Genomic DNA, 14,281 nt, shown 5'->3' with positions numbered 1-14,281 from the left:
TCCGTTATATCCAGATTTAAAACAGTGTGGAAAGTGCATTTTCTTGAGCTGCATTTAACTCCCTAACCTGCCAAATTTGACAGCACCATTGTGCACTTCTCCCCGATCCTCAGCTATAGCGCCTTCATACTCCTTGGCAACCTCAACTATCAACAGGAGGACTTCACTGATCCCAACACGACTAACCTCCTTGGCAACATGTCTAATCTTGGACTCACCCAGTGAGTGGAAAGCCCCACAAACCCCACGAGAAGCATATTGAACCCCATTTTTGCCAGCTTCAGCGACAACACAATTCAGTCAATCAATTATTAGGTTTGTAAAGCGCACCTTATCACCCCTGGGGTTATTCAGGAGCTGTGAGTTGTTGCTGCAAATCATTAGCTGCTCCCCAAACAGCCATGTCTTGAGCTTTCTCCTGAAGTCGAGGAGGTGTTTGCAGTGCACAGGTGGGGGGTCGTTCCAGATCTTGACAACGAGGTTGGAGAAGGGGTGCTCTCCCCTGCGGCTACAGCAAACTCTCTGGACTTGAGTGAGGGCGAGAGTTGTTGGAGAGAGTTCTCTGATTGGCTTCTGAAAGGAGAATCTGTGGTTGATGAGATTGGATCCAATGTTGTGGAGGGCTTTGCAATGGTGAGTACCTTGAATTTGCACCTCTTGTGCACAGCCAGCCAGTGGAGACCTCTTAAGGTGGAGGGTAATGCAGGTCCGTATGGGAAGGTCCAAGACGTGTCCCACTGCTGCATTCTGGATGGTTTGGAGGTGGTGGAGGAACTGGGTGGGGAGTCTGACGTAAAGGGCGTTTCCATAGTCTAGTCTGATGGTGATGATGGCTTGGGTGACCGCCTTTCTGGTTTCAATGAGGATCCATCTGAAAATCGTCTGTAGAATGTGGATGTTGTGGAAACTGGAGGAGGTCACTGCCTTTATCTGTTGTTTGAAGGTGAGTTTGTGGTTGATGATGATGCAGAGATTGCTGGCGTGGTCAGTTGGGATCAAAGCTGTCTGAGCTTGGAAGGCCACCAGGAGTAGTCTCAAGGGGAGGGGTTGCTTCAGAAGATGATCACCTCGGTCCGTGTTCAGTTTCAAGCAGTTGGATTTCATTTATTCTGCGACATGTCATGGCATTGCTGAAGTTGTCAGATTGGAGAGGGAGAGTATGACTTGGGTGTCGTCAGAGTATGGGATGATGTTGAGTCCATGGGAATTAACAATCTTTACCAACAGCATCATGTAAATGAAAAGTGTGGGGCTGAGTGAGAATCTGTGGGAGACAGTGCATATGCTGCTCTTAGGGTCTAAGATGAAAAGTGAGAGGTGAACTCTCTGGGTGCTGCCTGTGAGGAAGGCGTGGATCCATTTGAGGATGTTGCTTCAGATGCCGATGTGGTGGAGTCTGGAGGTAAAGTTGTAGTGGGAGATGGTGTCGAACGCGGCAGAAAGGTTAAGGAGGATCAAGGCCACCTTCTCTCTGTGGTTGAGGAGGGGCTTGATGTTGTCCGTTGTGGCGATAAGGGTGGTCCTGGTGCTGTAGTTGGAGTGGAAGCCGCACTGGGAGGAGTCTAGTAGACTCTCTTGCCAGGCGTTCGGAGAGCTGTTTGTTGATGGCTTTTTCCAGTACGGTCGCTGAGAAGGGGAGCAGTGAAAGAGGGCGATCATTTGAGTTCGCTGGGGTCGGCAGACGGTTTCTTTAGGAGCGCTTTGACCGCTGCTTGCTTTCATAGTTGTTTTGAGGATGGTGGCAGTCCTGATGGAGGTCTTGATGATGGGAGAGAGAATGCTGTTGATTTTCTTCCAGTCGAGGTTGAAGATGTAATGTGGGCATGGGTCGTTGAGTGATCTTGAGTATGGTCGATATCATGAGGGCTACTGCTTCCTTAATGGAAAGTGGCTTCCAGTCGGTGATCAGGTGGCAGGTGTTCGATGCTGGTGGGTCGCGGTGAAAATTTCTGTATTTGACTGTCATATGACTGTCATGGAAGTAGCCGGATAGTGAGTCGCAGAGGGTCTGAATGGGTTGGATTGTGATTTCGGTGTTTGCTGGGCAGGAGAACTCTGACGATTTTGAAGAGTTCTTTCGGGCAGATGGTGCTTTCCTCTATGCGGCTGAGTAGTGCAATCTTTTTTGCTTCTCTGAGGTGGAGATGATACTTGTTCAGAGCATCTTTGAAAGTGGTGTGCTCTGCAATGTCCCTGCTACTGTGCACCCGCCTTTCTAGCCATCTGCATTCTCTCTTGAGTGTGCGTAGTTCAGGGGTGAGCCACCTTGCAGGCTTGCTGGATCTTCTGGAGGTGGAGTTCCTCGTGGGCCGACCATTGAGGATGCAGTTGGATTGATTGTAGGCAACTTGTTTGAGTTTTCTGGATAGGATGAGTCTGTGGAGTGGAGGGCGGTGGTCCATTGTGTCTCTTACTTTTCCCAATCTGCGGAGAGGGGGAGGTGTGGGGGGTATAGTGGACGGCTCCGATCTGCTGGTTATGGCAAAGTGTACCAGGTGACCAGGTGGTGGTCGGTCCATGCGAGCTGTGTGGAAAATTTGATTTTATCGCTGGCTGTAAACATGGGGTCTAAAAAGTGTCCCCCGGTGTGTGTGTGGCTGGTGACTAGTTGTTTGATTGTGATGGTGTCTGGGAGGTTAGGATCATCTAGGTGGAATTTCAGATTTCCTAAGAATATATAGGTGGTTAGGAGGGCGAGGAGGTCAACGATGGCCTTGCAGAACGTGGGGCATGGCTCAGGGAGTCTGTATGCGAGGGTTTCCCTGATGGTTGTTCTCATGTCAGTTTGGATGAGGAAGTTCAGGTGTTCCATGAGGTGAGACACCAAGTGCTCGAAGACACTAGAGGTTGTCCTTATGCATGATGGTGACGCCTCCTCCATGCTTGTTGTGGCAGTCTTTGTGGATCAGTTTGTAGCCTTGCGGGGTGGCGCAGGTGCTGTTGGGGGGTTGATGCGGGTGTGAGCCTGGTCTCGGTGATGAGCATCAGGTCTGGTGAGATCCCGCCCTCATCAACTTTCGCATACCCATCCCACACAACAGCAGAAACACCACTGCCAAATCATCTCGATGGGACTGGAACGAGAAGCATCTTGATTTTCCAAGCTTCTACACCAACAGACTAGAAACGGCATCAGCCTCCCTGAGTCCAGCTTCAACATCAGCGCCTGGATAACCACCTGGGCTGACACACTAGTTACCCTCAAAGCAAACAAGTCCACGAGAACCAGAACGCAAGCAAGCTGGTACATGGAAGAAATCAGACTCATCAAACACCACTGCAAGCAACTTTAACTAAGGTGGAGACAAAGTCAGGACAACACTTATAAAAGCACCTATAAATCCGCCGTCAGAAATTACATCAGCAAGTCAGAGCCACCAAATGTTCTGTGCTTACAAAGTGCATCAAAAGCAGAACCAAGGAATTATTCACAATAGTGAAGATTTCATCTCTTCAGCAGCAACCTCCACCAGCATAACCCCCTCTCAGGACCTCTGCATCCAGATGTTCAGCAACAAGATAACCAGCGTCTACAACAACTTAAAGCCCCAACGGGACCCTTCACCTTGTGCAGCCGTCTCAACCAACACCCAGAGGACCCAACACCACTCAGGAAACAGCAATTTTCCATGGTGTCCATAGTTGTACATAGTGCTCCCCAGAGCACCCTTGGAACACTGCCCTCACCACACCCTCAGTAAAGAACAGGATCCCAACAGCCCAGCCCCCACCCTGATCCTGAATGACTTTGTCATTAAGGCCACCTCCCTGGATGTGTGGAAATACACCCAGTACTCCAGCTTCACCCTACCAACACACACAAGGCCTTCCTCAAGAAACTCTCAGCAGGTTCAACGACACCAGCCAACTACCAGCCAATCTCCTTGTTACCCTACCCAGCAAAGGTCATGAAAAGCATGCTAAATGCCCAGTCACCTACCTCAGTTACAACCGCCTACTCAACACCACTCAATCTGGATTCAGGCCAAACCATAGTACAGTGACTAACCATTGCTGCCACGGACAGCTGTGTAACTGTAGACAGAGGTGATGCCACAACCCTCACCCTACTGGAACTTTCTGCAGGCTCTGACACCACTCCCCACCCAATCCTAATCTAACAACTGCACAAAGCTGGCATCTAAGGAGCCTTTGCTATATGTGATTCTTCCTGACCGGCCGTACACAGTTGGTCAGTCTGGCACCTTTCAGCTTAGACACCATCAGCTTCATCTACGGAGTTCCACCAGGATCCTCATTCAGCCCCTCCATGTTAAACACTTACATGACACCACTCGCCAGAATCATTTGCACCTATGTGACACCCAGCTCATACTCTCCCTCTGACAAGACATCAAATACCCAGACCAATTTCTCTGCCTGACCGAAGTCACCAGATGGATGAAAACCAAATGCATCAAGCTCAACACAAACAAGACAGAAGTAGTAATCTTTGGTAAAGACACCTTGTTCATTGACTCCCTCTGCTGGTCCGTGGAACTTGGACCCACACCTCTCATGGGTGCTTGCACAAAGAACCTCTGAATAGTAATCAACAACCAGATCACCATGATCAGCCAAATGAACGTAATCCCCATGTCCTGCTTCCACACACTCAAGACGATTGTCAAATAGCTTCCCGCCAACACTGCAGAACCATCACACAAGCCCTCATGACCAGTCTGCTGGACTACGGCAAAACACTCTATGCCCAAATCAACACTCAACTGATCAAAAGTAAAAAGCAGACCATACAAAGCTCAGCAGCCAGGCTCACCATCAACCTCCCACGTGCATTCATATTACCCCAAGTCTGAAAGAGCTCCACCAGCTCCCAATCCACAAACGAGCATTCTTTAAACTCCTCACACACACATACAAAATCCTTACACAACATTGGCCCCATCTACCTCAGCAACTCCATAAGCTTCCATAAACCTACCAGACATGTCTGCTCAACCAGACTCCTACTTGCACCCCCCCCCCACACCTCACCCACACATGCAGAACCAGATCCGGGGTCATGCATTATCCTATCTCGCTCCTAAAGCCTGGAAAAACCTGCCTCTACACATCAGAGCCACCTCCTCAGCTCTAGAATGCCACAAGAAACTGGGGACCTGGCTCTTCAATTAGCCCTGGTTGTAACTTGGCCTAAACAGTTTCTGCTTCAGTGCCAGGATAGCCTCCCGGGCGAGTCGTAAACTATACAAATGCACATAACACGTGCAACTACGTGCATTTAGGTGACCTGGTACTGCTGTTGGATAGTACATAAGGGAGTACTAGACCCCTTTACTCACTTGATATAGGGTTTCATTGTCCTACCTGCCCCACAGGTATGCATCCACTTGAAGGCCATGTTGTGTAACAGTTTGTTCTGAAAAAATATTTCTAGGAATTTGAAATTAGAGAAAGTGGAAACAATGTGTCTTGAATTTATATTTGTTTTCACAGTTTGTAATGTGTATGCCAAGATTTGAACTTTGACTTTAGGTTTCTCTTAATATGTTAATCATGTCAAATATGATAGTCTTGAAAAGTGTTTGGAAAGAATAGGTGATTTGAGTCCTCTAGGTTTGTAATTTAATCTATTTACTAGGGTAGTTAAAGGGTGTAATGTTTTAGGAAAATCTACTTCTCTTTGTTTTACAGTAACATCCGCCGTGTTTATTTTGAACCAAACACCCTCTCTCAAAGTCTCATAATTCCCTAACCTGTTCTCCTCTTCCATCGAGATGTCGTATGCAAACATTACTTTTGTGTTTTTTTGACAAGCAACTGTCCCAAACATAGTTGTCTAAATGCTGCCTTCTTAGTGAAAATGGAACAACTTCATTTTAGGTCATTTAAACAATATTTTTTGGGCGCAAACCCATCCATTGATATTCTGGCTTTTGGACCAGGTGGCAAAACTGGGCATCAGTAGCAGCATATGGACGCGAGCTTTTTTTTGTTTTTGTTTTTTTAAGTATTTTTTTTTTATCCTTTCCACTCTAAATTGTTGCCTTTTTAACTGCTTTGATGAATACATTATATATTCATTACTTGCTAAAGAATCTGGGGCACTATTGTAATGATTTTAAAAATCTTTTCAATAAAGGACTTATCTATCATCCTGAATCTTAGAGCTACTTCATTGAATGTTGAAAGCCTTCTCTGCATCTTAACATGCCCAACCTAACACTCAAAAGCTCCGTAACGACCCGGTCATCAAGGTTCATCATGGTAATGTGTCTGTCAAAAGAAATTCCTTTCAGGGTTCTTGCCACTTATAAAGATTAAGAACATGCTAACTCATGACACTGAGCCTTCAAAATTATTAAAAAAGAAAACGAATTATTCTGCTGGATCGTTTACATTGTCTCAAAAATACACCATCCATTGAGGCTGTTATTTTTAGTTCTTTATTAGAAGTTAGGGAATCGTCCTCCTCACTGGATCATTAATAGTTTTTGAAAGGTTCATTCCCACTATGTCGACGTTTTTGGATACTGCTCCTTCAGGTGCACATGTGTAAATAGAAGCCCTGATATTCCCTCAACTTTTAGTGTTCTTTACAGAAGCTGTCATTCTCTTCTATGTTTTTGCCTCGTTTTATTTAAACGTTATTCAATATGCATAAAGCTCTTTCTTTATTTGCTGCCCCTCTCACGATAAATTTGCTGCACTGTCAACAGCCCTAATCAGTTTTATTTAACAACATCGTGTTATGGTGTCCTCTTATTGCAGCCCATTTCCTATACATGTTTTTGCGCTTTGTTTACTTCAACTGTATACTTTAATCGGTTTACTTTATGTAGGCTGTTCACTTGTGCCGATGAACGTTATCTCTCCTCCAACAACACATTCAGGACATCACAGGTAGTAGGCCCGAGTGGCTTGTTTATTCCGATGGAAAAGTGAATTTTCCAGGCTCCGTGACTGTGCAGACAGCGAAGGACTACTTTTTCAATTGCCCACCGTGGTGTGGACTGTAGTTGAGGAAATACTGGAAGAGCGCATTTTCATGTACAATGTAATTAATTAGATCTTTTCTCATAGCTTTCATATGTATTATCTCATTGTTTGGTAAATCCAAGATCTCCATTAGTACATCGCTTTTGTACCTCTCGCTTTCATAGTCAATTCATTATATGTTCTTTTGCAATACGAAAGGCTCTCGTGTTAGTATCTTTATAATCACAATGAGTGTTTCTAGAGTAAACAGACTAAACTTTTCCATTTGCTGCTTGTTTCAATATGTCCCCCTTTTATTGCTGCAACTGGATCAATTTGGAGAAGGTTGCATTTGTTTTTTTTAAGCAAATTCTGAATACGATTTGGGAGTCAGTGCTATCAAGTGCCAATAATTATCCCTCTGAGTGTTTGTCTTTTGTACAGTTAAATCTGTTTTAAAGAATTTAGGAGCACTTTACTTATAACGAGCATTTATAGTAAAAAAGCACCCATGCACTCAAGGCAAGTCAGTAGTGATACATGTTTCATGTCACCATCTGAGCTTCGGTGGCAGATAACTACAGGTCCAAAAATATTGTTTTATGGAAATGCTTTGGTGACAGGAGCTTTGAGCTTTACTTTAACCCTCAGCTACAGTCACAAGGATGCAGAATCACTGAGGAATGTCTCGGGCCCGCAGTCCCCATCATATCTCCTCTACGGTATATCGATCACCTTTTGTTCCAGAGGGCAACCACATTTGTTGCAGCTGCAGCCTTTGGCAACTAAGTTGATTATTTCATCATGTGGACGCTTGTCTGAGGTGACCTCACTTGATGGAAGAAAGCATCAACATGGCATGTCCTAGTCATCAGTCATGTTTGCCACTCCACTTGGAAACTATATTTTAAAAGCACTGTAAGCAATTGAAGCCATTCACATTGCGGCTCCCAGTTTTGGATTTTTTTTTAAACGTTTTTCTTAAAGATTAAAATGAGCATTAACACCACTGGTGCTGTCTCCATTTAACAACTGATTTTTGCTTTATCATTCTAGTTTACCCAGTGTCTCGTGCACATGGCCCATATATGAAGTAATCTCATAAGTGCATACAGTGATTTTTGTATACTGCTCAGAAACAGATTGTTAGACTCATCAGTGACAGGAGTACACCCCAGCATTGATTCTACTGCCTTTTAGCACTCAGCGGTAAGTTAACACCCTGATTGCCGCTGAATATAAGTGGAATTTGAAGCATAAAAGTAAAAAGTGCACGGGTGCATGAAAGGTGGGTGCCCATACTCAAAAGACTTGCCTTCTAAGGGTTTAAACGTAGTCATGGCGAGCTACATCCGCTCCTTCCTTCAAGTCTTCCTGTGGGTGCTCCTCCTATAATCCGCCACAACCCGTACATTCATTATGAATACAAGTGCATCTGTCTAAGTTTGGCCACAGATCCAGTGAATGAAGCAGGAAGGATTTCTGTTGCATTCAAGGCCTGGATAAAACTAGTTTCAGCAGGTTAGGCTGCGTCCTGGCAAGAGCAGCACTTGAACACTGATGTGACTGAGCAGCATGGTCAACTCTGCACACCGAAGAAACAAAATGGGATACCTGCCCAGCTCCCGCATCTAGTGTTGTTCATACCTATTGGAGAGAGAGAATGTTCCAAGATTGAGTTGTTTGGAATACACACAAATCCTGAGAGTCATAGTGCCTCTGTGGACTAAACTTTGGGGATGGCAGTGAATCTGAGAAACAGTTAGATTCAACTGAATATGCCCTAGATCCGTGGTTCACAACCTGTAGTCCCGGGACCCCTGGGGGTCTGCGAAGCCTCCTCAGGGGGTCCGCGACTGACTGCTTATAAAATTAAATGTTACCAGATTAGGTCCCCCGCTTTCAGTAGTGACACAGTGGGGGGATTCCAATATTGATTCATTTGGGGTCCTTGGGTTCCAGTATTGATAAAGTGGGGGGTCCACACAAGTCAAAAGATTGTGAACCACTGCCCTAGATTGGACCTAAGCTGACGCCCTGTTTCACATCTAGTGTTCAACTGTTACTTCAAGGAACTCTCCAAGCCTATACCGAGGAAGGTGAGCAACAGAGACTGAATTATTCAACATCTCCCTTAGAGGGGTATGCACTATACCTCCAGCACAGAGGAAAAGCCTTTGCTGCAGTTGGAGACAAGGCAGTAGACCGCCTTTGTGAAACGATGGCCTGGCCAGTTCACCCAGAGTCAGGCCCAGAGGCTGTCCAAGAGCAGGGTGCATACTGGGAACTGAATGTACTGAATGTTCAGCCTGCTCTTCAAGCAACACTGTCTGTGCGAGGCCCATATGCCTGCTCCATGCACTATGATACTGATACCTGTGTAAGGCCTGGGTGCGCGGCCTTCCATACATCTGTTCTTCGTGTCATTGCAATGTCCTTGAGAGGCCCGGTTGCTTGTGTCCTGCACTGCACTGCTGTGCATCCTGTCTTCGAGCGACTGCAATGTCTTTGTAAGTCTCAGGTCCCTGAATCTGCCTAGAATTGCATTGTAGTCCATTTTGTCAGGCAATTGCGATGCCACTCTGAGGCCAGAATAGGTAATCTCTCATATATCTAATGTGAACCTTTTACGGCTTAGTGTCACACAGCCCCCCACCCCCAAAAACTGAGGTGACTGACTTAACCATAATTTTTACATTACATTAAATCCAATCCATTTCCCGGAGAACAGCCTTCCTGTCTAGGGTGCCTGAGTTTGGCAGAGTTTGTTACTCTGTCACAAATGTGATGGATATCGCGTCCGCCGTGTTACAGTTCCATTATAGCCTATGAAACGTGTAATACGGCGGACGGGATATCTGTCACATTTGTGACGTGGTAATCCCATCCGCCAAACTCTAAATCAGGCCCTAAGTCACAGTGCTCGCAACCCCTTGGCAGTACACGCTTTACCTCCCCCAAATAGGCACCCCTTCTCTTTCATTTTTAGTTCCACTTCTGCCTTCACCAGCATTCAGTTTGGGTAAACACTGCTGGAATTCAGGAGTCAAAATCCTGCTGAAACAGTCCTGAATTTACGCTCTACTATAACATTTATTCTAGGAAATTAAACTTGATGATGCTTACACTTGCCTTTTTTTCCAGGTCATGAACATTGCAATTCCTGATAACACTATTAATACCAGCACGGCAGTGACTCCGCCACCTGGAAAACAAAACTGCCAGTGTTTTTTTTTTTTTGTATTGAAAATAATGAGAGCTAACGATTAGTCATGACAGAACTGAAACATACTTACCTATCTGTGTATGTTTGTTCCAGAACTGATCTGCAAAATAGAATGTTAACGTCACTATGGTAACTCAAAGAGACGTCAGAAACCTACTACACAAGAACATCACAATAACTATACAGTGATAGACTGAACCCTTTTCCAATCATGGCCACCAGGAGCTATTACAAAGCAATGAGAGATGAGATAACTGAGAATTATATGGCCTTGCTCACGGGTCCCGTATGGGCGAATCACCTAGGGTCTTTATCTTGCCAGAATAAAATCTACACAGCGTACAGTGGTCTTGGAGTGCGCGTCTTGTTGGAAGGGGAAGGAGTATTAGCATATATAATGTTGGGCTCCTCACACCACGTCAAGAGAAATAGAGAACTGTATATATATATATATATATATATATATATATATATATATATATATATATATATATATAAATATATATATATATATATATATATATATATGATCACTAAAAAAAACAATGGTTACAGGGACGTTATAGTTCTGTCAGATATTTACACACTCAAAACCACAGAAATTCAGGAGTTATAATTATACTTATCTTAAACTAATAACTATAACTTGTGTCCTAAGGTAACTATAGCTAACTCCTCCGCCATGCAAAGTTTTCTTCTAAAACAAATGCAGTGATATTATCAATGATGTAATGACTTATGTAATATGTGGTGTAATTAGCAGTGCTGGTGAGGGTACAAGTTATAGTTTCTTGAGATAACTATAACTGGTGAATTACTATGCTTTTATGTGTTTAAGATCTGAATGTAGCTATAGCATCCCTGTAACTTTTGTTACTTAAGTGAATTTCTAAGGTTTTTTAAATTCTAGATCCTAACTATAATGTCCCTGAAACTTTTGTTGTTTTTAGTGAATTTCTAGGTTTTTGTTTAAATTTAAAGTAATATTTAATTACTATACATAAAATGGCAGCCACAACTTTCCTGTCAGGTTGCTGCCAGCCAATCTAAGCATTGCTCTTGGCATGTAGATAGTGTTGCTTATTTCACATTTTTATTTATTTCTACTTATTTATTATAGTAAAATCTAATTAGCTAGTTGAATATTTGTATTTTAGGATATCTTTTTTTTTTTTTACAGTTTCTTTCATAACAGTTGGAAATAAATATTAACAAAATGTGAGTGTTCATGTTCACAGAAGGTAAATGGTTTTGTAGTTTAGTATGTTTTTTTAGCAGGGTTCTTGTCATAGAGTTTAGATTCATAGGCATTAGTTGTAAGCAAAGAGTCTTACTTTGTGTTCTAAGAGTTCATGCCTTTGTTTAGTTTGAAGATTTTTGGCTTGAGATATGCCTCCATTCTTGGCTCCTTTTAGATTGTTCTTTTTTAGGTAGTTATAGGAATTGGTAGAGTGTTTCCCTGTCATGTGATACTTGGGTTGGCTACTGTGGCCTGATCAGTGCAGTTAACCGACCCAACTATCTTCAAAAGTATCCATTATTGGAGCTAGTTTTGTTTCATGCTTTTGATGATAAGGGTATTCAGTTAGCATCTCACAATGTTTAGTCACTTTTATTATAGGAATGAAGCCTGAATCTACTAGCTTTCTAATTAATGTGCAAATTCTAGGTTAGTTGCATATTCTATACTCAGTGTGAGTTTTTCTAGGTGACTCCATATGCTATGGTAAAAGTGATAGTAGTATCCGGAGTTGCAGTGTGTAGGTAAGTTTAAAGTATGGTCAAAATCATTGCCTGATCAAACTTTATTACGTTTTTTTCTGTGGGTTATAGTTGATTTTGTAGGGGATATAATTGATTTTTGGGTGTATAATTGTTAGATTGTTGTTTTATATGTTTTTGCATTTCACTGTAACAAATAATTTTTAAGGTAACAATGCTCACATTAATGTGATGTTTGTACTTTGGTATTGACCATGTATTGTATCTATTTGACTGACTGCACTGTGGTGGACTTGATTTAAAAGTACCATCCATCATCCATGTTACACTGAGTTAAGGTTAGTAAATTATTATTGGTAGCAAAATTGATAACTGAGATTATCTGTTAGTAAAAAGGTGTCTTGTTAACGAGTGGTTAGTAATCGTGGTATGGCTGTTCTGGCTGTCCACTTTTTTGGGCCTGTTGCTTGCTCAGGAATGTTAGGAATAATATTTTTAAGTATCTTTCCTGTTGGTTCATGTGAGCTCAAACTGGCCTCTTCCAAGTCTTGTAAATATTGCTTGCTTCTATTTCAGTAATGTTAGTCGGATGGATATGTTCCCTTACACTTTCAGCTATTTCATTTTTAGTGGTTGCCCTGCCACAGCATGCATTTGAATAATATTTTGTGCAATTCCCATGTTTTGTTTCACTGGGGTTGCATTACTTGCTTATAAGTACCCTAAACCCTAAAAACACCTTCCCACCCAAAAACCCACATCCACCCTAAAAACACATTAAAACCCAAAAACCCATACCCACTCTAAACCATAAAACTTCATTTGCTAATGAAAAACCCATACCCACCCTAAAACATAAAATACCCCATGCCACCCAAAAACCCATTCCCACCCTAAACTGTTAAATTACATTTGTTACTCAAAAACTCACATCCACCCTAAACCATAAAATTACCTTTGTCACCCAAAAACCCATATCTACCCTAAACCTAAAAATGTTCTTGCCATCCAAAAACCAATACCCACCCTAAAACTACCCTTGCCACCCAAAAACCCATACCCACCCTAAACTCCAAAAAACCTCTTGCCACACAAAAACCAATACCCATGCTAAAATTACCCTTGCAACTAAAAAACTTATACCCTAACATTACCCCATACTCACCCTAAACCCTAAAATTACCCTTGCCAGCCAAAAACTCATATCAGCTCTAAACCCTAAAGAAACCATTGCCAAACAAAAACCCCATACCCACCCTAAACCTTAAAATTACCCTTGCCATAAAAAACCCATATCCACCCTAAACCCTAACAAAATCACTTACAATGCAAAAACTCATACCCAACCCTAAAAATTACTTTTGCCATAAAATACCTACTGGCAGTCACCAGTAGGTAGTTTTAGTTAGGGCCATGTTTCCATAGAAAAAGCGTTTTTTTGACTAGCCTATCTTTGGCACTGTTTGACGCATCTTTACAAAAGTTTCCCAAAAAAGTCTGCTGTGATTCTTGTTGCGCACAAAAGTTTCGGGGTGATCTGTCAAGCCGTGGCCGAGAAAGGGTGTTTAAAAAACTGGTGTTTCCCATGTTCATTCCCATAGAAGTTTTGAACACGACTACAGCCCGAATTGCTGGACGGAATTACACCAAACCAGACAGGAAGGTAGCTTTTGGTCTGCAGATTATGCTTTTTGTTATCTGATGTAAATCCGTTCAGAAGTTTAAGAGAAATAAATGGAAATCCAAATTTGTATACCTAGGGTTGTGGATCCTTCCTGATGACTTCATGATTAATAAGCTCGTGCAGAGATCTGTGACTGGCTACCAACACTTCAACCAGGAAGTCTTGGCAGCCATCTTGGCAGCCGAGTCCCAGAAAAAAGTGAAAAAGAAAGAAAAGTGGGCAGGGTAGGGACACCCTGACCCCTTAGCTCTGGTGCTGAGGTCTCAGAAGGACACCCTGTTCTGCTTTCCTACATATCTCATATCGGAGCTTACAGAACCTCTCTGGAATGCACTTATGAGTTCAAAGAAGACCTTTATTGTTGTTAATTCTTCCCCACCCACAAGTTCTTGAGAGACGAATTAGTAGATTTCAAGCACACGTTCAAAAGAGTCAAAGTAGTTGCAGCAATGAAAGCAAAATATATTACAGTACTTCTCAGTTGCAATGTACATAGCAAATATATAATATATTCAAAGCAAAGCATAAAAGTCAAAATTCATCACCGTATGGGCAAGGCGGCAGGGCCTAAACATTCAGCTTCATCTTTCTGGGGTCTGCAAGTTGATGACTCCGGTCAACTGCGAGAAAGAGATTATCTACCCAAACGGGAGACTGGCAACTGACGTCTAGCTCCAGCCTGAAGTCAAGCAGATTTGAATCTAACTCAT

At 43.0% G+C, this 14,281-nt stretch overlaps 1 protein-coding gene across 2 annotated transcripts in view; it reads right to left on the bottom strand.

Moving 5' to 3' along the window:
• The window catches only part of IL15RA (interleukin 15 receptor subunit alpha), a 413,899-nt gene that overhangs the window by 24,332 nt on the left and 375,286 nt on the right, over positions 1 to 14,281 (bottom strand). For both annotated transcript variants that reach the window (XM_069229273.1, XM_069229274.1), the window contains 2 exons: positions 10,236 to 10,265; positions 10,072 to 10,144 (listed from right to left, as the gene is read on the bottom strand). In XM_069229273.1, the coding sequence (XP_069085374.1) occupies positions 10,072 to 10,144; positions 10,236 to 10,265 (103 nt within the window). The remainder of the gene's footprint in view (positions 1 to 10,071; positions 10,145 to 10,235; positions 10,266 to 14,281) is intronic.

Source organism: Pleurodeles waltl, chromosome 4_1 (assembly GCF_031143425.1).
Source record: "Pleurodeles waltl isolate 20211129_DDA chromosome 4_1, aPleWal1.hap1.20221129, whole genome shotgun sequence".
Lineage (NCBI taxonomy): Eukaryota > Metazoa > Chordata > Amphibia > Caudata > Salamandridae > Pleurodeles > Pleurodeles waltl.
This window is presented reverse-complemented; position numbering and strand designations above follow the sequence as displayed.